Source organism: Accipiter gentilis, chromosome 19, assembly GCF_929443795.1.
Source record: "Accipiter gentilis chromosome 19, bAccGen1.1, whole genome shotgun sequence".
In the NCBI taxonomy this organism is placed as follows: domain Eukaryota; kingdom Metazoa; phylum Chordata; class Aves; order Accipitriformes; family Accipitridae; genus Astur; species Astur gentilis.
Window position 1 is genome coordinate 10788531 of NC_064898.1, and position 22320 is coordinate 10810850.

Sequence of the window (22320 nt, forward strand, 5' to 3'; positions counted from 1 at the left end):
ACACTATATCCTCCTCTTTGGTGTCTCAGAGTAGAACTTCGCTATGCTGCTAAGGAGATTTGAGCCATATCTGATTTGTTTTATCAATGCATGTTCATTTCTTGAAAAAAGGATAAAAACTGCAGATGGTGATGATGACTATTATTAAACTTGAGGTTTATTATCACAACCTGCCTAGGAGAGAGGCTTCCAACACCTGTGGGGAGATTTCCAAAGCAAAGTTCTTTAATATATCAACCAAGCATCACAGCATTTGAAGTGTGTCTGTGGCCACGCTTGTCCTTTCTTTCTTTCCCCCTTCTCCCATCTTTTATTCCTGACATATCTGAAGAAGGCATATTCAGGGCCTAACATTTGAATCTGTGTTATATTCAAGTGAACTGAATGCCTTGAAATACCCTGCACAGGGTATACGCTGGTTGATGCTGAAGGCTCAGACTTTTCTCCTGCACCTGTCCGTCCCCATCCCTTCCTCCTCAGCCATCCCATGGGGAGCTGTACTGCAGCCATCCTGAGACAGTCTCAGACAGTTGTTACTCATCTCCTGGGAGAGGTGTTCTGCAGAGCCTCTTCAGCCATCATTTTCCCTGAGGTCCATCCAATGCCAGGTGCATTGCCAGCTCTGCATTGGCAGCTGTGTTCTGCCGTGTTGAGACAACAACCTCCTCCATGGATAAATCCTGGTGGTGTGACCAAGGTCTTCTGGGCTGGAGGTGAAAACAAGAGAGGCGAGGCAGTGGTGTCTTGCAAACACCACTAACCTCAGGGGCACAGAGCTACACAAGGTACATTTTCCTATTTTCTTCTCTGTTGCACTCCTATAGCACCCTCCCCAAGTGCTTTCCTGTCCTCCTGGTAACCCAGCCTGTTTCTTTGCTGGTGCAAACTCTCCTCTTGCTTTTCCTCCCACTACTTCCCTGAAGAACTCGACATCTGTTCCTCCCCTGGAGAGGCAATGGTTGTCCACCTTCACAGAGAATGCACCACTCACATGTAAGTGCCCGTGACTGTGTTTGAGCTGCTGCATGGCCAGAGAGAAGAAAAAAATTATGACTTAATAATTAAAAAATTATCACCTCTACTTCCAGCAGACTACCTGGGAGGAAGTAAAGATCTAGTGACAGGAATAAAGACTGGAAGACAAGAAAAAGTCACCTGAGTTTTATTCAGGGGTTCAATAAAATTCTCTGTATCTTTGATTTACATAAGTCTCTTTAAAAAATTCCATTAAAACTGAAGTTGACACATCACATATAGATTCAATACTGATCCACAAAGACGGCTGTTTCCCAAGTATTTCCTTCTCATCCAGGCTGTAAAGCTGAGGTCGTTGACCTCATCTGGAAAAAAATGAGGGGGCTGCCTTGCCTTTGTTTTCTCTCTCATCAGTATGTTGTCCCCAGGCTCCAGCAGTACATTCATTTCTTGCAGCAACACAGAGGTCATAACAGCTCCAAGCAGCATGGGAGGTGAGAGACCAGGCTTGATTTGCTTTAAATTATGCACTAAGGCTTCCCTTTGTCTGAGGAGCTTTGAGCTTTTAGCTAATAGGTCCCTCATAGGCAGGAGCCAAGGTCTAATTACATGATGAAATTGTGCAGATGTGGTCATAGGAGAGACACATGCTGTTAATAGAGTATTTTTCCACAGTGGCTTGTCCCAGTTTGGAGAAAAAAATAAACTGTCTCCTTTTTTTTTTTTTTTTTTTTTTCTTGTATAACTGTATATCTCATGTAGGCATACAGTTAAAATGAAGAAGACCTCAGCCTCACTGGTGAAACTATTATGGCCAAGCTGTTTGGACCTGTATTTCAAGAAACTTAGGGGCTTTGCCCTTCAATACGTGGCCATGGGTGAGCAAGGGACAAAAGCATCAAAGCACTGAGGAAATTCCCCAAAGCAAATGTTACTCAAGTGAAGTGTGTAGTGTTCAAAGCACTTCAAAGACCAAGTACAATCCTACTTTGAGGAGTAGGTAAAGATGAGGGGAGCAGAGTATTTGAGAGGCCAGCAGCTAGGGCATTTGTATGAGAAGTTAAGAGGGTTCATGCCTTTATGGGTAGGATTGCCCTATTTTTGTGAAAGTTTTTTTTGGTGAAATGTCCATAAATTTCCAAGAAATGGAGAAAATCCATATTCCAGCTGCATAAAATTACTGAAAAACTGGACATGCAGGGGGAAATCTAGATATGAGATGATAGTTTTTGGCATGCAGCCTGGGAAACTCTGAACAGCTGCTGTCACCACAAATGGTGGTACCTGTGGAAAATCATGTTCTGGGATTGAGGAGGGTTTTCACAGGGAGTTAATGACATGTGGGTAGCTGGCATAGGACTTGGAGTGGAGAAGACTTTATCTTTAGTGCAAATCCAAGGATGTATCCACTAAAGCAATAGTGGGGATTCTCCCAGTTGCCCCAGGAGTGCCTCATTAGGAACAGGGAGGACAAAAATGTGGTTTTGTGCACTGGCTCCCTGGAAGCAGCAGGAGAAAAGGAGACCAAGCCCCTGGGTGAGTGACCTGGTGAGTATCTGGGTTTGAGCTCTAGCCTGGTGATTGCACAGTCATTGCTCCTTGCACATGGCCTGAGCAGGTCTTCAGTGACCTGTCCTGGCTGTCACTGACGCAAGGCTGTGGAAGGGTGGGCAGTTTGTATATCAGCTCACTCCACTGCCCTGCAGCCCTGATGGGGAGCCCTGGGGGTGGGCTTTCTGCAGTTCTGAAGAGAGGGATGAAAGCCAGGGGGACCTGAAATGAACAGAGAAGTAAGTACTTGGTGAATGAAACCTTCTGCCAAGGAATGCCTCTGTGGTTGAAACCCCAGAGTGGTGCACACAGGCAGGTCCTGGTGGCAAGGCAAGCACAGTTTCACAGCAAGCAGCATATAGCTGCATTTTTCTCCCTTTGAGGAAATAAGTAGTCATTATGATAGCACTTTTTTCCTGTTAAGATTGTATCTACCTTTTTCCAGCACAGAAGTACATCTCGTAGCTTCAGTGGAGGACATGCAATGGCTAAATTTTCTAGTCTTGCCTGACACTTAAGGCTTGTTCCCCGCAAATCTTAGTTTCAAACTCTCCTTTCTAATATTGCTTCTAAATATTCACCACTATTAACAAGTTCAGATCTTTGCAGATAGTTTTTCCATCTCCTTTCCAGGCATTGGTTATCTAGACCATTGTTTTATCTCTTTTAAACTCTTCCACCAAGCAAGATGCTGGGGGACTTCTGGCCCTGAGGACCTTTGGACTCTGACCCTAAACCTAACCTCACCCTAAGTCTGCCATGGGACAGAAGAATGGTGCTTCTCAAAAGCACATTAAGAGTAAGAAGCTTTACTTATTCATTTATAGAGTGTATTTCTCTTTCCTAGTTTTCTCAAGTTTTCTCTCCTTGTTGCATGCACAGCCTGAGTGTGTGCACACTAAAGCCTGTTAGATGCCTCATTGAACACATTAGGTTTTTTCTGTTTTACAAAATTCTCTTCTGGGGTGCCATTTGAAATAAATTTCAATTTTTAAGAGGAACTGCAAGATATTAGTAGAATCATAGAATCATAGAGTGGTTTGGGTTGGAAGAGACCTTAAAGATCATCTATTTCCAACCCCCCTTCCATGGGCAGGGACACCTTCAACTAGACCAGATTGCTCAAAGCCCTATCCAACTAGGCCTTGGACAATTCCAGGGATGGGGCATCTACAACCTCTCTGGGCAATGTGCTCCAGTGTCTCACCACCCTCACAGTACAGAACTTCTTCCTTACATCTAGTCTAAATCTACCCTCTTTCAGTTTAAAACTGTTACTCCTCATCCTATCACTACACTCCCTAATAAAGAGTCCCTCCCCATCTTTCCTGTAGGCCCCCTTTAGGTACTGGAAGGCTGCTATAAGGTCTCCCCGGAGCCTTTACTTCTCCAGGCTGAACAACCCCAACTTTCTCAGCCTGTCTTCATAGGAAAGGTGCTCCATATTTGGACTCAGCATGATTCTAACATTTTCTTCTAGGCAGAGTTATATGCGCTGTTGCTGTGTACAGCCTTGCTAGCAATGCCTGTTGAGATTTCCTGTTGTTTGCTTCTCTAAGACTGATGTCAGTCGCTTGTAGCTTTTCCAGTCTATGACCATTTGTGCTGAAATTTTCCATTTGTAGTTGCAAAAGTTTTTCTTGTAAGTTTTCCTTGAAAGTTTTATGGAATGATGATAAGGCTATGGCTTGAGGGAGATGGACAGAAAAACTTCCATACTAAAAATGGCAACTTTTACTTCTCCTACAGTAGTGATCCCCACTCAGATGGTGGAGGTCTGTGACATGAATTTGCAAATTTCAATTTTACCAATGCCACAGTGTGCTTTGCTTGAGGGGTTTAGCTTCTTTTCAAAATTACTTAGAAAAGTAGACACTGTAAGAGGTAAATTGGAAACTGAAGAACTAGTGTAGCATGAGTAACCAATTATTCATTTGATTTAGTATTTTTATGTAATTAATTTAACACTGAGGACAAGACAGGCTCTGCAAAGTGGTATAAGAAAATGTTTTTGAAGGGACCAAGGGTGGCAATACTGGGACACATAGGCACACTCCAAAATGACCTTGTACATGGGAGTTTTATTTAGTGCAAAAAAAAAGAAGGGACCACAGCATAGCAAATAGCTGAGAAAGGGAGCTTTTTCACCGAGGCACTCACCTTTTTTCTCTGACATAAGAAACCAAGCAAGAACCCAAGAGAGTAGCTGAAGGGCCAGGTGTGTTTGCTCAGGCTAGGTGACACAGTGGCAGCTGGGGACACCCAGACCTGCCCTTTGGCTGCAGGCCACAAAAACCTGAAGGAGTGAAGAGAGTCACTGAGAAAGGGCTTCAACCTGGAAGTAATGCCTTAAAAAGAAAAAAGAAGATGTCTGCTTTCTTCTCTCTCTCTGCTCTTCCTAAGATCCTTCCCCCTACACCCACGTGGCTGCTCCTGCATGGTGGCAGGGACCACCCTACCGGCACTCTCCCTGTATCTTCTTTGTCCCTGCGCTGAACATGAGAGTCTTTCCCATGTCTGGTGTGAGTATGTTATGAGGGATGAACACTTGGGGAAGAAATGGAAACAGCATTGTCAAGGTTTCAAGGACATGCCAAGAGCAGTGTGACTGGCAAGTGCATGTAAGGCAGACTCTTTCAGGTTAGAGCACTGAGATAAATAAGCAGAGCTTGGCACAGTCATGATGAGTCTGTCATGAGAAGAAACTCTTGGGGGCTGTCTGAAAACCTGTGTGTCGCAGCAAATGGAAAGAGTTAAGTGGGCTTCCTGTAGGGCTGCTGTAGGAGACACGCTGCGGGCAAGACCCTGTTCAGATCACCAGTTCTCTGTTAATGCTTCACCGACAGCTAGAGTAGCAGGCTTCCATGGGGAATAAACAAACCTATACCTGATGGAGCATTTAACCCTTTTTTTAATACATGCATATAAATTTACAAATGTGTATAAAGGTGAAATATCACTCACATGCTCCTAGCCTCTCTGTGAGAAGTTCTCAGGGCAGGTGATTTTCATTCATATCCACCCAGAAATTTAAAGTCTATTCAGAGACTGGCAGTTCCCATTAGTGTGGGATGTAGCTCTGCTCTACAGTGACTCCAGAGAGGAGGGGATTAGGAAGCTTTATTGTGCCCATTGGCTTCAGACAGGAGGAGAGTGATACAAACCAGCACCGGTCCAGTGCAACTTATAGTGGGTAGGGATGTGGGTAAGTGGCTTCTGTGAAAAAAAGTCATCTGAGACTTATAGAAACAGTAGAGGACTTAGAGGAAACTGTGGAGGGTGGGAAGAACAGCTCTCATGACTAGGTTCCTCAAGTCTTCCTTTCCAATGATTTTCAGTTGGTTGTATCTTTGTCACATCATAAAGGCTTGTGGTGAAACTTCTTGTGCTGTGTACTTGTAAAACTTCAGGTTCAGGTATCTCTGAGAAGGAGGCTAGGGAAATATATATTATTTTGCACTGTTGTAAAAAGTCAACATTTCAGCAACACATAGTGTTGGAATAATGCTAATACTGACAAAATATCTATCATATGCATCCCCTTACCACATCTCTTTATCATCCCTAATTAGTGTGAACATTAAATGTAACAAACAAAATGCATTTTGCACCTATGCAGATAAGCCTTGACAGCAATTGCATTAACTGGACTGCTTATTCCATCTCTGCTGGGTATACTTCAGCCCAGAGCAGAGAAGGATTATTGCTGCAACGGCAGCTGTGGCCTGATGCACACCTTCACCTGTCTTGTTGCTGGACAGAAAGCAGAGACACAGCCCTGCCTTTTCATGAAGTGCTACCTGTGCTGTACACAGACAGCATAGCCTCAGAAGTTCCTAAATCAAATAAAGAGGGGCCAGAAACCAGACATAGGAAATGTGGAAAGAATAGGCATTAATGGTCTGAAACTGGAGGTAGGAGCGGGGGTGAGGAAAAGCCATTGCCTCTTCTAGGATGCAGGATTCCTTCACATCCAATATCTCTTCCACAGCAATTCTTCTTCCCTCCCTAAGGCTGGCTGCAAGTGAGCACTCCAGATTAAGAGATGTGGGAGCTACAGCAAGCCATCGGAAGAGAAGCTTCCTCTTACCAGTAAGTGCTTTGGTCCCACTGTCCCAGCTGACATCACCTTCTACAGGTGGGCTTACATGAATGCATGTCGCTGGGGGAGGAGGTGGGAGAAGGTCCTGTGGCTGCCAGAGCTCTGTGGGCAGGTGGATGCTACCCTCTCCCAGGCTGAGTGGTTTCTCTGCCTCCTGCCTGTGGCTCTGCTGGCCTCCCCTTGCTTCTGTCTGTGTTAATGGTAAGTACCTAGGTGCACAGAGAGAGACATCCACCTCCTCTGTTTGTGTCTCCACTACTCTTTCTACCTCCTCAGGACTTTCCTGCTTCTTGCAGCTCTCAGCATCACCCGTGACAGCAGGAACTAGTGGGTTGTGGCACATATGCCCCCAGTTAGTGCCACACTTTTAATGATGCTGGGGTAATTGTTCCTCTTTTCCTTTCTTTTCCAAGTATTTGTGCAAGGGACAAAGCAGGAAATGTTGCAAGGGGGACAAGATCTTGGACCAGGGTCATGTGCAGGGAGACATGTTCTGGATATGGTCAGCCTGGGATGACCAGGCAGCAAGACAGGACCTGGAGACTGGAGCCTGAGCCCTGGCTGAGTGCAAATGCTGCCTAAGGCACCTCTGTCATGTGTCCCTTGGTGGTTCAAGGTAGATCACTTCAGTCAGTCATAGAAGGCTTCCTAATCATTGGTTGTTTTCTGAGTTTTTTGCACTGAGATACTAGGGTCTCGACTGCAGAAGGGAGTTTTCTACAAGCAGTTGTACCTCTGTCTTGACTATTATATCCTGTGTAACACCTGAAACTCTGAAATCTAGTCAAGGAAATCTGGCATTCAGAGTTAATGGGTTCTTTTGTCCTTAGTCTATGCACATTGGTTCCTGGACAATTGCATGGAGAAATGTCACTCCCTCTTTTCACAAGAGAAACTAATGTTTGTGGAGCCCTTAGATACTTCAGTGAAGAACACTATGGAAACTCCTGAAGCAAAAAACTGGACATTTCCAGATCATGGTTTTAACAGAGTGTAAATAACCAATAGATCAAGCCCCAAACAGCTACTATTGTTTGCAGGTGGTGACCAATTCTTATTCTTGACGTTTATGACAGAGTCAGTGTCCTGATCCAATGTCAGGGAAGGTTTCGATATGATCCCAAGAGAGAGATTAAGACACAAATGAGGTCAAATGCTGTATACCCAAAAGAGTTTTTATTATCAAAAGTATCAAAAGTAGAAAATAGTAGCGATAGGATAGAATGGAAGAAAAGGCAGAAATCAAGCAAGCAGTCAGAATAGACTTGCAAAGATAGTCACCACCATGGATCCAGTGGTGTCCCATTGGTCCTCAGTCTTCAATTCTTCAGTGATGGGTGCACACCACGGCTTGTCTCCACGTTTTTTATAAAGCATATTTCGATGAGGTATGCACATATGTATTGTTCATGCACTGTTTACACACTGCAGGTTTCGTCTATCACACGACCTTTATGTGACCAAATCTTATCTCAAAGATTACAGTTTCCGTGAGAATGGTAGCCTCTACATCCTTACATCCTTGCTGGCTTCAGCCTGTTTCCTCTCCTGAATACCTCAGTGGCCTAGTAATTGTCCTTATGGACAGAGAAATGCCCTGCTTAAATAGGCCATCTCAGAGACAAAGGGCTCGAGATAAGCAGTCCACAATTCTTGAGATTAATAGCTTGAGAAGTCTCTTACACCTGACAATCTTTGAGACAAACAGTTCAAGATAACAATTCAGTCTCTCACAGTGAGGCAATAGATGGAGATTTGGATCAATGTGTTTGCAGGAGTTGAAGCCAAGCAGATAGCAGGTTCAAAACCACAGAAGAAATACCTATTCATAACTCAGAAGGAATAGCCTTCATGTTTTCACTCTGAACTATAGCCAGGTATAGGATATCTTGGGTTAATCTGTGCCTAACCAGCATTTCCCCCATAGTCGTCTGTTCGTGAGAGAGACCCCAGAGTAACTCACCAGCAAAGTTGCTGATCATGCATGATTAATCTTTTGGTTAGTCCAGAGCCTCCCACATGGTGTGAGTCCAGATCCCCAAGCAAAGCCATAAGGTCCAGACCATTGTAGTTCACACCATTTTGTGACAAAGGAGAACTGAAGCCGTGCCAGGATCAGGGCTGCCTCTCAGCTCAGAGGTCCGCTGGTCAGTGGTGAGGGCTTTGGGACCTTGGTTTGAAGGCTGCTAATTGAAGGTCTGAGCTTTTAAGGTGCTGCAAGCTGAAGTACAGAGAAACCCTTTAGCACTTGCTGAACTTTAAGAATATAAATGAAGTCCGGAAGATTAATGCTGTGCTTGAACGTTTTGCTGGATCAATATGCTTTGCAGCATCAGTTCCAGAGGTGGATGGCTAACTGTAGATGACAGGATCCCTTTCACAGTAAATTCTCTGGATTAGCACATTTGCCTGCAAAGACCTCTTGAGCGAGAGAAGACTTTTGCTTGAGTTTTCCCATCAGTGCAAATGTTCAGACTGCAGTGGCCAGCAGTAACTCCCAATGGTAATTCAACCAACACCTGAATCACCTTAGGAGATACAAAATTTTGATATAAGAAAAAGGTCTTTATATATATTAAAAACTTTTAGACGTTTTGATGTCAAGGGCATGTCCCCTCCTTTCTTTTCATCCTCCCATTCACCTGTGCTCAGGATCTGGTAATTAAGTCCTTTTTTAAAAATCAAGGTATACTTTGAATGAGCTGGTATTTATCAAAATAATCTACAAATATTCAATTTTCTTTTTAGACCTTTCTTTCTTTCCTTTCCTCCTTCAGTCCCCCAACCTTGAGCAGACCTTAATCTGCTCTTTTTGGCTTGATGTTACCTAGCTAGCATGCATAGCCACCCTGCCACTGCAGGCACGGCCAAACCCCAGCCACAGCACATGCTGTCTTTTCCCACAGGGCAGTTAAAAGGGGAGGAAAGGAACTTGGGAGGATGGTCAAGATCCACCAGTAGGAGATTGGGGAAGATGATGGCAGTGACAAAAGCAGTTGCGAGGCCCCAGCTCTCTGCAGGGGACACACTGGGACTGAAGTACCCTTGCTGGCATTGCTGTTAGCACCAGACAGCTTTCCATGACCAAGTGGTGAGCACTGACTTGCCCCCATTATGCTGATCAATCTGCATCCCAATGCAGAACATGTTGTAGCTGGTGGCAGCCTGCCCCCATCAAGGGAACCACTCAGTTTACTGGAGAAGAAAGCCCAGGTATGCATGAGTGTGTACACGATATATGCAGCCAGGGGAGTAGGAGCCTGACATGGAGCAAGGGGATGGATCACTTTGGACATACTAGATAAGCCACAAAGGTCATGTTCAAGGGACTGAGGAGCTTTGTGGCTGTGATTAAGGTTAATCCTGAGAACTCTTCCCAATGCATTTTTGGAATAAGTTGCTAGAGTTTTCATATGTGAAGTGATCTTTAGTTGAAAATATAGTCATAGATTTGCAGTGGGTGTAAATTGACATTTGGTCTCTGCTGTCAGTAAATCTGCACTACAGGAGGGTCTGTCTTTTTTTTGTTGTTGTTGTTAATTAGCAATTTGAATCAATGGTAAAAAATGTCAAAAGCCTGATCCAATTGTAGAAACATATATTGAGCCATGTTCCACAAGAGACTGTTCTGGGTCTGGAATTACTCAATATTTTTATTAATGACTTGCATGGTAGAACAGAGAGTTTGCTTATTAAATTTAGAGATGGCACCAACCTGGGAGATGCTGAAGACACTAGAGGATGGGGATAGAATTCAAAATAAGCACAGCTGCAAAGTATTACACTGACATGACAACAGCCACCTTCAGAGACAGTTGAGAGAGAATGACTGGTGAGGCAGCAGTTCTACAGGAAGGGAGGTGCTGATCCCACCCTTCCTATCTAGTCAGGCATTTTAACTAAATAAGCAAGTAGAAAGTTTCCACCTTTCCAGTACCATGATGCAATGGCAAGGTCTCTGTTGAAATGCTGTTCAAAACAGGTGTGACCAGATGGGTACAGTCCAGAAGAGATCAGCAAAAATGATAAGAGGTCCACAAAACAGTGTATGCAGGATTAAACCAGAAAGAGTCAATTGTCAGAGCCAAATGAGACAATGCCTTGGTTTCTGTTGTCACCTGATGGTGTCCTGTACCCTGGTGTCATGGTTTGACCCCAGCTGGCAACTAAGGACCACACAGCTGCTCACTCAGTCCCCACTGGTGGGATGGGGGAGAGAATAGAAGAGTAAATGTGAGAAAACTTGTGGGCTGAGATAAAGACAGTTTGCTGTCTTGCAGTTTTGCACACAAGCAAAACAATGAATTCATTCACTGCTTCCCACCAGCAGGCAGGTGCTCAGCCATCTCCAGGAAAGCAAGGCTCCATCACATGTAATGGTTACTTGGGAAGACAAACGACATCCCTCCAAACATCCCCCCTTCCTTCTTCTTCCCCCAGCTTTATATGCTGAGCATGATGTCATATGGTCTGGAATATCCCTTGGGTTAGTTGGTGTCAGCCGTCCCAGCTGTGTCCCCTCCCAACTCCTTGTGCCCCCCCTAGCCTGCTCGCTGGTGGGATGGGGTGAGAAGCAACAAAGGCCTTGGCTCTGCCTAAGCACTGCTCAGCAGTAACAAAAACATCCCTGTGTTATCAACACTGTTTTCAGCACAAATCCAAAACAGAGCCCTATACTAGCTACTGTGAAGAAAACTAGCTCTATCCCAGCCCAAACCAGCACACCTGGCTAGAAATGGACTGAGCTGTCTGCTATGTCCTTATCTACAGGCCCCAGCTGTTCTTTTTGCAGCTTCCCTCCACCTCCTTCCAGCACACCTGGGCTGCCGCCAGACAGCACCTCTATCCATCCCTGGCTGCCCTTGTACAGTCCTGCCTGACCAGATATGCTTACTTTTTTAGCTACTATTCTGTGGTCCTTATTTGTGAACTTCCTTTCCTGCTGATTCTAACCCCTAACACAGTCTTGAGGAAAATAAGTGAATGTCTTGGTGTGAACAGTGTAAACAACCATGAGACATGAGCAAACCAATTTCTTCATTACTAGCCATAGTCTCTGCTTTCTTTCTGCTCAACAAGTTCCTTAAGGATGTTTGATTTGCTTGCTGGCCATCCTATGCAGGTAGAAATCACAATGAGATCTAGTGACAAGTGGACCCTTTATGTGTTTTCAGTTCTTGTGTGGGCATGACGAACAGCAAGTAATACTGACATTAATTCAGTATGAAGGAAAAGGACAGGGATCCTCTGTAGCAATTCTGAGTGTAGCGGATGATTTCTGTCATTTTCACAACAGTATGACACTGTTGTCTCATGCTCAGATTCTATCATTGCTGCACTTTTCTCAGTTTGATTTTTACTGTAATACCTTTGCTATGACATACAGCCACCATAGAAGTGGTGATTTACAGTGTAATATAGCAATCATCAACTTCATATAACTGAATTCATTGGCTATTCTTACCCAAAATCAAATCCCCTTGAAGTACACATCGGACTTCCCCATCCTCCTGCATTACCCACTAAGTACAGCTAAGGTCCTTGAGAAAAAGCAGTCCTATGGATGGGTTTGCCTTTGCCTGAGGCAGGAGGAACCCAGACTGTTTTCCCTAGTATATGTTTTATGTGCACTACAGGGACTTTATTGCCTTCTACAGCACATAAAATTTTGATTTGGCAGGGCCAGCTCGATTGGCAGATCCTCTAGTGTTGACTAACCAGGTGGGGTGGCTTTTGCTAAATGTGTATCCCCATATCTGAAGGTCCCACCACCCATTGCTCTCAGTGCAGTCTTCAACAGTCCATTCTATCACTCAATTTTTCTGGAGGCTGGTGCATGATAGGGGATGTGACATACCCTTTTTTTTTGCCTTAGCTGGGATATTAGGTACTGTTGTGGATGATGAAATTCAAGACAACAGAGGAGAGCAAAAAAATATCCCCAAACCAATCCCACAGAACACCAGATCTAGAAAATGATATAAGCAGTAGGACTGAAAGAATTTGGATTATTTAGGAGGAAGACAAGACTGAAGAGGGATGTGGTGATAGGCTTCATGTGTGTCAATGGTTGTGGAGGGAAGAAACGAATAAACTATACTATTATGAACAAGAAAAACCAGTTGTCTGACATTTCAGCAGACCTTAGGAGAGCCAGTCCAACAGTAAGGACAGCTGAGCAATAGATTGTCTTGCTTAAGGGATCTTGTGTGTGTTTATCAATTAAAGTTTTTTAAGCACAGGTTGGACAAACATTCTTCATCTTTCAGGAATACTTAGGCGTGGACTGATCCTGCCTTAGGGCTGCAGGCATGGACAAACCATCTTGTTACTTTTCTTCAGGTTCTCTATCTCAGATTCATTTACAGAGAGGATTGTTCTGTGGCAAAAATAAGCAGTTTTGCCATGCTGGCTCCTGGAAAGGAATGGGGAACTGAAAGAAATTGTGAGCTCCCACTGCAAGGCAATTAGGCTTTCACAAGAATGTGTTAAAATAATTAGTCATTGTAAACAAAAATTACAATAAGCAAATAAAGAATAAGACTATAGAAAGAAGGAACACATAACTCATTGTCATGGTTTAATCCCAGCCAGCAACTAAGCACCACGCAGCCGCTCACTCACTCCTCCCCCCCCCCCCCCCCCCCCCCGCAGTGGGATGGGGGAGAAAATCAGGAAAAGAAGTAAAACTCGTGGGTGAAGATAAGAACGGTTTAATAGAGCAGAAAAGAAGAAACTAATAATGATAATGATAACACTAATAAAATGACAACAGCGATAATAAAAGGGTTGGAATATACAAATGATGTGCAGTGCAATTGCTCACCACCCGCTGATCGACACCCAGCTAGTCCCCAAGTGGTGATCCCCTGTCCCCACTCCCCCCAGTTCCTATACTAGATGGGACATCACATGGTATGGAATACCCCATTGGCCAGTTTGGGTCAGCTGCCCTGGCTCTGTCCTGTGCCAGCTTCTTGTGCCCCTCCAGCTTCCCTGCTGGCTGGGGATGAGAAGCTGAAAAATCCTTGACTTTAGACTGAACACTACTGAGCAACAACTGAAAACATCAGTGTTATCAACATTCGTATACTGAACTCAAAACATAGCACTGTACCAGCTACTAGGAAGACAATTAACTCTATCCCAGCTGAAACCACGACACTCATAGATGAAGGAAGTTAGTTCACTCATAGATGAAATAAAAAATATGAGAAATTGTAAAGAGTGTAATTTCTGTGTTAAAAACCACTAATGGATGCCTAGCCTAGTAGGTAAGATAACCAAATTGTCTAAGTTTCGGAGGAAAGTTTTGCATGAAAGTTGGGGGTCATGGGCAGGTGGGAAACTGCCTGAAAACAAGTTCACAACAAGAGAAGAACCACCTCAGAGTGGAGCTCTTCTTTACAAGCCATCACTAATGCAAAACTGTCTCCTCCTACATGTGAGAAATAGCTATACTTAATCTGTTGTTTGCTGTAAAGCGTCTTTCTCTGCTCAGGCATCTAGAAAACCCTGGCTCTTGTCTCACTTCTAATGTGTCTCACTTGCATTTTTCCTGCTATTCTATTTTCTATTAATCTGAGTCAATTTAACAAATGAGAAAGTGAGGACCAGACAGCACATAATTTGATTACTCATGTTCTCTTAAACATTTGCCTACATTACTGAAAACTAATTCTAATTCAGCACTACTGTTTTTAGCCTACTAAAGCATAAAAAGAGATTGAGGTTATAAAACTAGTCCAGATGGGGATCATGCCTCCCTATAGTCAGCAGAGATGAATGGGTATTTTTAGGGAGAGGTTCACGTGAAGGTATCTGTTTCCCTCTATTGTTGTCATATTGTCTCTCTTAGTGGCTGTAAAGGGAGCCCATGGTGTTAATTTCACATGGAGACATCTGCACTGTAAATGTCTACATTCAGTCAGAATCACATCTAATTTTTCTAGATAATACAACCCTTGGCTTATTCATACTTTTATAGCAGAATAGGTTCTGTGTTGCCCTTTCATGTTTCTTTGGCAATAGGTGTGATTTTTGGATTTGCTGATACACTGTTTCCATGAGACAGTGGGTTCTTTTGCAGGATGCAACTACCTGTTGGGTGTCTTATCTTCATCCCTAGCTGCAGGTGAGTGAGGTTTGACAAAGCCAGGCTGTGTGATTTACACCTGATTTATATCGAATTTTAATGGCCAGTTTGGACATTGGATCTGCTGAGGGACGTGGCTACTGAGAGCTGGTGGGTGGCAACCAGTATCATGCTAACAGAGTGGGAGGAGTATAAAATGGCCTGGAGCACACAGAAACACACAGTCATTTGGCCAAAACCACTCCTCTGTACTTACTGACTTCTTTGGTGGATGCTGTCTACCTTCACTCCTCTCCTGAGATCCTGGACACTTGCTGCCTTCAACCCTTCCTACAGCTCATTCAGAAAACATCACTGAGATTATCTTCATGACCATTTGTGTTGCCTTTTGTTCCTGTCGACATCTCTCTTCCAGTTCACCGAATCACAGAGTCAGAGAATAGTTGAGGTTGAAGGGACCTCTGGAGGTCATCTGTGGTCCAACTGCTTGCTCAAGCAGAGTCACCTAGACCCAGTTGCCTAGGACCTTGTCCAGATGGCTTTTGAATATCTCCAAGGATGGAGACTCCACAACCTCTCTGGGCAACCTGTTCCAGTGCTCAGCCACCCTCACTGTAAAAAAGTGTTTCCTATGTTCAGGATGAATCTCTTGTGTGTCAATTTGTGCTCATTGTCTCTGGCCCTGTCACTGGGTAACACTGGAAAGAGCCTGGCTCCATCCTCATTGCAGCCTCCCTTCAGGTATTTATATACATGGATGAGATCGCCCTTGAGACTTATCTTCTTCAGGATGAACAGTCCCAGCTCTGTCAGCTTTTCCTCATAGAAGAGATGTTCCAGTCTCTTAACCATCTTTATGGCCCTTCATTGGACTCTCTCCAGTATGTCCATGTCTCTCTTGTACTGAGGAGCCCACCACCAGACACAGCACTCCAGGTGTGGCCTCACCAGTGTTGAGTAGAGTGGAAGGGTCACCTCTTGACCTGCTGGCAATACTTTGCGTGATGCAGCCCAGGGTACCGTTAGCCTTCTTTGCTGCAAGGGCTCATTGCTGGCTCATGTTCAACCTGGTGTCCCCCAGGACCCCCAGGTCCTTTTCTTCCAAGCTGCTTCCCAGCTGGGTGGCCACCAGCATGTCCTCTGGTGTATCAGCTACTCCTCTCAGGTTTGCATCATCAGCAAACCTGCAGAGGGTACGCTCTGCCCCATCATCCAGATCATTAATGAAAATGTTAAACTGGACTGGACCCAGTATTGACCCCTGGGCAACACTGCTAATTACTGGCCTCCAACCAGAGTTTGTGCCTCTGATTACCACCCTCTGGTCCTGGCTGTTCGGCCAGTTTTCAATCCACCTTTTTCCTGCAGGTTTTACTCACTTGCAGAGAAAATTAATTCACCAGAAGTTGTTTTCACCTCCCCAGTCTAGAGGACCTGCTGGCAGCTCAACAGATGATCTATGAGAAGATGTAGACCCTGGACAGCAGTTGAAGATGCAGATTCTCTCCTATTGGCAGACAGAGAAGATTTCATATCAGAGGAAACCTTTTTTAATTCCACAGACTGGAATGAAGAAGTTCTTGCTTGCATCTGACCAGCTAATTCATGTGTGTTTCTCAGTTATGGACATCAGTGTACAATGCTTGTCCTTTGTTTCTGTCTCTTGGCTAACCATCATACTAGATCCCTCCCTGCTCCTGGAAACTTCTGGTGTGAGCTGGATCCTGTGAAGAAGGGAGCAAGAATGTCCAAGATGGAGGGTAATATGAATAGCTGAAAGTTACGATGCAATGCTCATTTCTACTTCTATGTCTTGTTGATAAAAGAAACGTCAAACTTTTTATAAATGAGTATATTTAATCTTTTGCAGGGAATTCTACAAAACACATGGTAGAGGAAGTGATAGGATCTGAGTTTCTCTGCCTGCCACAGAAATAATATTAATTACTGAGTTTAAAAAATGCCCAATCCTTACAATTTTAAAGAATTAAAAACCAAATTGACCGTAGTGCATGATCTTCTTCAGAACACAGACAAAGAGTACCACGCTGAAATACATCAGGATCTCCATGGGTTTGCACAGCTCCTGACAGACCTTCAGGAGCAGGGTGAAGGTATGTGGGCTGCAAATGGAAAGCAAAGCCACTGGAGACTGAAACAGGAGCGAGAAAATTGAAGCAGGTGTGGTCTTGCATGACTTCACAGTCTATTGCTGTGCTTTTCAAAAGCTATAGGAAGTGGCTGGGCAGTCCAGGAAGCCTCTCAAATGATCATTGTCCCTTGGGCAGCAGCAGATGTACATGAATATGAGAAATTGGGAATATGAGAAAGACAACACACAACAATGCCAAATAAAGTTTGTATTCTTAAGTGTATGGTATTTTCAAGTATAAAAATCACAAATAAATTAATTTTCACGAGCTGCTAATGTACCATTTTTTCAATAACATCATAAAATGAAGCAAATTTTGTATGGTATATGTTTTTATATGTTATAGATATAAATTTACTTTACATGTTCCATATAGATTTTAAATATTTCATTGCATCCAAGTATTAATTTTATAAAATTATTGTACCAGTTAATATTATATTCATCTGGGTTTTTTTAAAGTTTTTAGAAGTATTTATAAAAGTGGAAAATAGTGGCATAATTTTTATGTTCCTCTGCTGGCAAAAATAATTGTATTCAGCTGGATGAATAATGAAAGGATGAAATACCCTCTATCATGATCATTTTATCGTAGTCATGTTTTATTAATAGAATTCATCATTTTTTGCCAATTTTCTTTAAAACTGTGTTCTGACATTATTTCAAGGATATTACAATACAGGAGAGGGAGTGAGAAAGTAGGGTACATGTGCAGTAAGAGGTCCAGATCTCAACTTTGTAGAGTTTTTTAGTTTTGATATTTTAGGTAAGCTGATCTTATAAAACTTTTCAAGGAATCCAAACAAAACTAGCACCATTACATGGTAGCAAAAATCAATGGCAGCTCTGCTTTGTACATATTAACTGCTATCTAAGCCATGTACTCTGAAATCAAGTCCAAGGCACCTCACATTTGGCACCCCAGGTTACCAGGTAGTTTCTAGGGTTATGTATGGGGAAAATGATACTTCCCAAGCCCCAGAGTGATAGTGCTTATCCTGGGCTTGAATTTTCTTATGGGCCTCTGAAATGTGCGTAGGAATAATTTCTCATGGCCAAATCCCTGAAGGTGGCCTCACCACTGTCCCGCCTCACTCCGCTCCGCTGTCACACTGTGGGCTCACTGTGCCCTGGGATCCTCCCTCTGGGGCTGGGAAGAGACAGGAATCTCCTCAGCAGAGCAGAGTCTGAGGGGAGGTGGATCCTGCCAGGCTGTGGATCTGCATTGCTGCTGCCAGAGGTGAAGTGGCCACGGGTGATGGTTTTGGGCCAGCAAAGGAGAAATGAATGTGGGGATCCTGCTGCTTCTTTTGTGGTGTTAACATCAGGTCCCAGCCATTTTTTTCTGACTCCTTCTGCTCCTTTCCATTCATGTGCAGCCAAGGGCAGGTCTTGGTGTCTCTGGCTGCCACTGTGTGATCGTACCTGAGCAAACACACCTGGCTCGCTAGCTGTAATTGCATGGTCCTTATGGGGGAAAGCATGTTTTCTCTGGGCTTTGACACCCCCTTGGAGAAGTAACGTGAAATTCCTGGTTTAAAGAGGAAAACAGGCTGTGCTTCCATCATGTGCTGTGCTCTTTTGGTGCCTTCCACTGAAAGGCTCGTCCAGCTTACCATCACCTCCCTTTGCAGATTTTGCCACCTGTACAGAGCACTGACAAGCGGAAGGGGAGCACAGAGCCAAGGGTGGGAAAAGCAACATCTTCTCTTCATGGGACAGGAACAGAGGGACCAGAGCAGAGATTGGAAAAGAAACTCAGAAGAGAGAAAATCTTTGTCTTCTGGTAGTTAAAATTGCTATAAAATCATGAGGCTCAAGATACTTTCCTAAACTGTATTCTCCTCTTTGCCTCTTGAACAGAGAAACAGCTTCTGCCAGACCCTGCAAGCCTGACTAAGGGCACTAGGGAGCATTGATTATCTGCATGTTAAGTGGGTCTCAGCTCCAGGGTCTCAAATTCACCTGTCCCTGCATTGTGGCATCCTCAAAGACCGTGCATTCAAGTTCAGTATCACCTTTCTGGAACACCTGTCTTCTGCCTTCCCTCCCAATGGCATTTATCTCACTGATCCCTGAGACTCACCGTGGGCATCCTGGCATGTCTGACTTCAGTTAAGCTTGTTGCAAAGCAAAGCACAAGGTTTTTTACTGAAATAAAAATGACAGTGAAAAAAAAGACATTGAAACCATTAATAACCTACACATGTGTCAACCTTACTAGGAATCCTATTCAACAGAGGGTTTTGGGAGACACAAGGCTTGAGTTCACTTATACTTTGTTCCAGACCAGGTCCCTTGTGTTTCTTCATATAGTTTAACCTGTCTTGCCAGACATCCAGCAATAACTAAAAAGGTTATGACATTTTCTCTCAAAAGGCAAACATCCCGATGGCAAAGTATCTGCATAGCCAGAAGCAGGAATCGATATTAAGCCTCTGCCAGGAGCATAGCAAGGATCACATAGGTCTTGCTATAGCCCTTCAGTGATGGTGGATATACCTGCAGACACAGCATCTGCTGCATGTTGGCTGTTGAAATCCCAGGAGAGCTCCTCATGGGCACTGTGAGCAGGTCAGCAAGTGCTGTGTCACTGCCTGGCTGGAAACTGTTGTTCCTGTGGTGTTTGTCAATGGACTGGTGGGGAAAGGCAGATTGCTTTGGCAGGGTATAAATTTTCCTGTCTGTATACCAGCTCTCCTTCAGCATATGCAGAGTGCAAGGGATGAAGCTCCTCATGCCAGCTACCCTCATCCTGCTCCTCTCCTTCTGCATCCCGGGCACAGGGGTGTGTGAATACACTTCCATCCTCACTGTGCCTAATGGAGGCCACTGGGGCAAGTGAGGGACTTGGCAATTTTGCCACTATCGTTATGCCAATGGATTTGTGCTGATGGTAAAATTCTCCCCATTTTCCACCATCTCCTGTCCCTGCACCCTGATCTACAACTCTTGACCTCCCAGGACGGTCTTCTCCAGAGTCTAAGGACTTTCTGCAGAGTTCTTCCTCTTCCTGTACTCTGTACATAAAACTGAGAGTCTTCTGGAAAATTTAGCCTAGAAAATGTTGCCACTGTAGTTACACCAGTAAAGAAAAATATGATTTTTTTTTTTCTTTTAGGACAACAGGTCTCCCATCAGATACAGCAAAAACAGAGCTACTGCCAGAATTGTTTTGCTCTCAATCTAGATAGAGGTGTGCTGGCAGATGCATGGTCTTACATGTGGCTGATGTTGCTGGGAGAAACCATGTCACTGCTGAAATCTGCTGCCGGAGTCAGGGAGAGAGGCAGCCTCCTCCAGTGTCTCTCCTAGGACTCAGAGTCTCTGCCTTACAGGTTGGGTCAGAAACAGTTAGAAAACACAAAGAAGAATATGTTACAAGGGTTATGTAGGTACATTGCAGTTTCCAGTGACACACAGCCTTTCCCATGTGCTTCCCAAGAGATATTCTTATTACAGAAAGGAGTTGGGACTGTTTATGACCAGCAGTTAAAGGACTTTTCCTGGGTCTTCTCTCCCTTGCCTTTACCTCTGTCGCTGTGTGACTTCTACTGCAGGTGGACCCCTCCCAGTTTGGAAGAGATGATGCAGCTCTGAGTGGCATATGCCTGCATTGTCAAGATGATTCAGTCATCGAGTCCTTGGTTGAGGTGTAACACTGTGGTTTCTCCTGTTTGTCATACACCAGCTCACAAAATTTCCATAGGTGTCACCATTTGCAGGGGTCTCTTCTCAGACTTGCTTTGTCTGTGTAGTGCTGTAGTATAAAGTAAATTAAAACAGGTGGTTGGGGTCTTCATTCATTCATTTTTAGGGTAATTAAACATGGTTACTTCACATTACTGCCTTCTGTTTGCTCTTGAAATTTCTGCAGAGCACTGTGAACTCCCAAAGTATAGTCCTATGGACAGACTCCTTTGGAAATCTGCAACGTATGGGGCTGTCCTGGTTTCAGCTGGGATAGAGTTAACTGTCTTCCTAGTAGCTGGTACAGTGCTATGTTTTGAGTTCAGTATGCGAAGAATGTTGATAACACTGATGTTTTCAGTTGTTGCTCAGTAGCGTTTAGACTATAGTCAAGGATTTTTCAGCTTCTCATGCCCAGCCAGGGCACAAGAAGTTGACACAGGACACAACCAGGGCACCTGACCCAAAGAGGCCAACGGTGTATTCCATACCATGTGACGTCCCATCTAGTATAGGAACTGGGAAGTGGGGGGGGAATCGCCGCTCGGGGACTGGCAGGGTGTCGGTCGGCGGGTGGTGAGAATTGCCCTGGACATCATTTGTACATTCCAATCCTTTTATTACTACTGTTATCATTTTATTAGTGTTATCATTATCATTATAAGTTTCTTCTTTTCTGTTCTACTAAACTGTTCTTATCTCAACCCATGAGTTTTACTTCTTTTTCCCAATTTTCTCCCCCATCCCACTGGAAGGCGGGGAGTGAGTGAGTGGCTGCGTGGTGCTTAGTTGCTGGCTGGGGTTAAACCACGACAGGGGCAAATGTGAGAAAAGGGGTTTTTAACCATACCTTTAGCAACTGTTTGGGTGAAGCCCTGGCCCTACTGCAGTGAACAGCACTGCACCTCTGGAGAGCAGAGTCTGCTCCCCCTGCTGCCTGGTGTGTACTTGTCAGACAGGTCAGGGATGCATCATAAAACATGTGCTCAGGCTGTCCTTGGAGTTTCCACCAGAACCATACCTATCCAATCTCAGAATTCCTGGTATTTTTCTGATGAGATACCAATAAAGAGAAAAATACACCCTTGGAAAGAGGAAAAAGGAAGAGAAAATAAGGGGCCCCAGACTGCAGCAGGATATTTGTGCTGGTCACTGCTGTGAGCAAGGAAGTGTTAAGCTTCAGGGCAGCATGACGAGGAGAAGGAGCACTTCCCAGCAGTCTGCAGAGCCCAGACATTCCTCTGTCTGCTTTTTGTCAGGTGGGGTACCTGGACCAGCTTCCAAGTTTGCCCTGGAGGCTACTTGATCTCCTTCTCACTGAGAACAGAGAAGTCCCAAGGAGGAGGTGGTGGCACAGCATCTAGCATCCAGTTCAGATGCTCAGAAGGAACTGTGCTAGTAGGTGATGGACTATCATGGGGTAGATTTGGCCCATGGAGCAAAAGCTGCAACATATGTGGTCTCCAGACCAAGGTAGAGCCCCCACAGGGGCTTCAGGATGACACAGCGCTCAACAATGTGAAGTTCTTCTGCTGTAAATGAGCACTTGCTCCATCTTCATCACAGCCTACACATCCCATATCCCACAGCAAATGAAACATCAGTAAACCTTGGCTCTAGCTTTATACAGGGACATGCCTGTGACGTTTTGACTGCTTGCATCTTGCTGTACCTGCCAATGCTTTAGATGATGAGATGTCTTTTACAGCAACCACTACATTAGCACAGCTTCTCATAGTTACTGAAGCGTATTGT

General features: G+C 44.4%; 1 protein-coding gene across 1 annotated transcript; it reads left to right on the forward strand.

Annotated features, from left to right (window-relative positions):
- Positions 1-19600: 19600 nt before the first annotated feature.
- LOC126048421 (vitelline membrane outer layer protein 1-like) lies at positions 19601-22107 on the forward strand. Its single transcript, XM_049823402.1, is given in 3 exon segments — positions 19601-19771; positions 20436-20530; positions 21825-22107. Coding segments are annotated over 3 exon segments (549 nt in total).
- Positions 22108-22320: the final 213 nt, after the last annotated feature.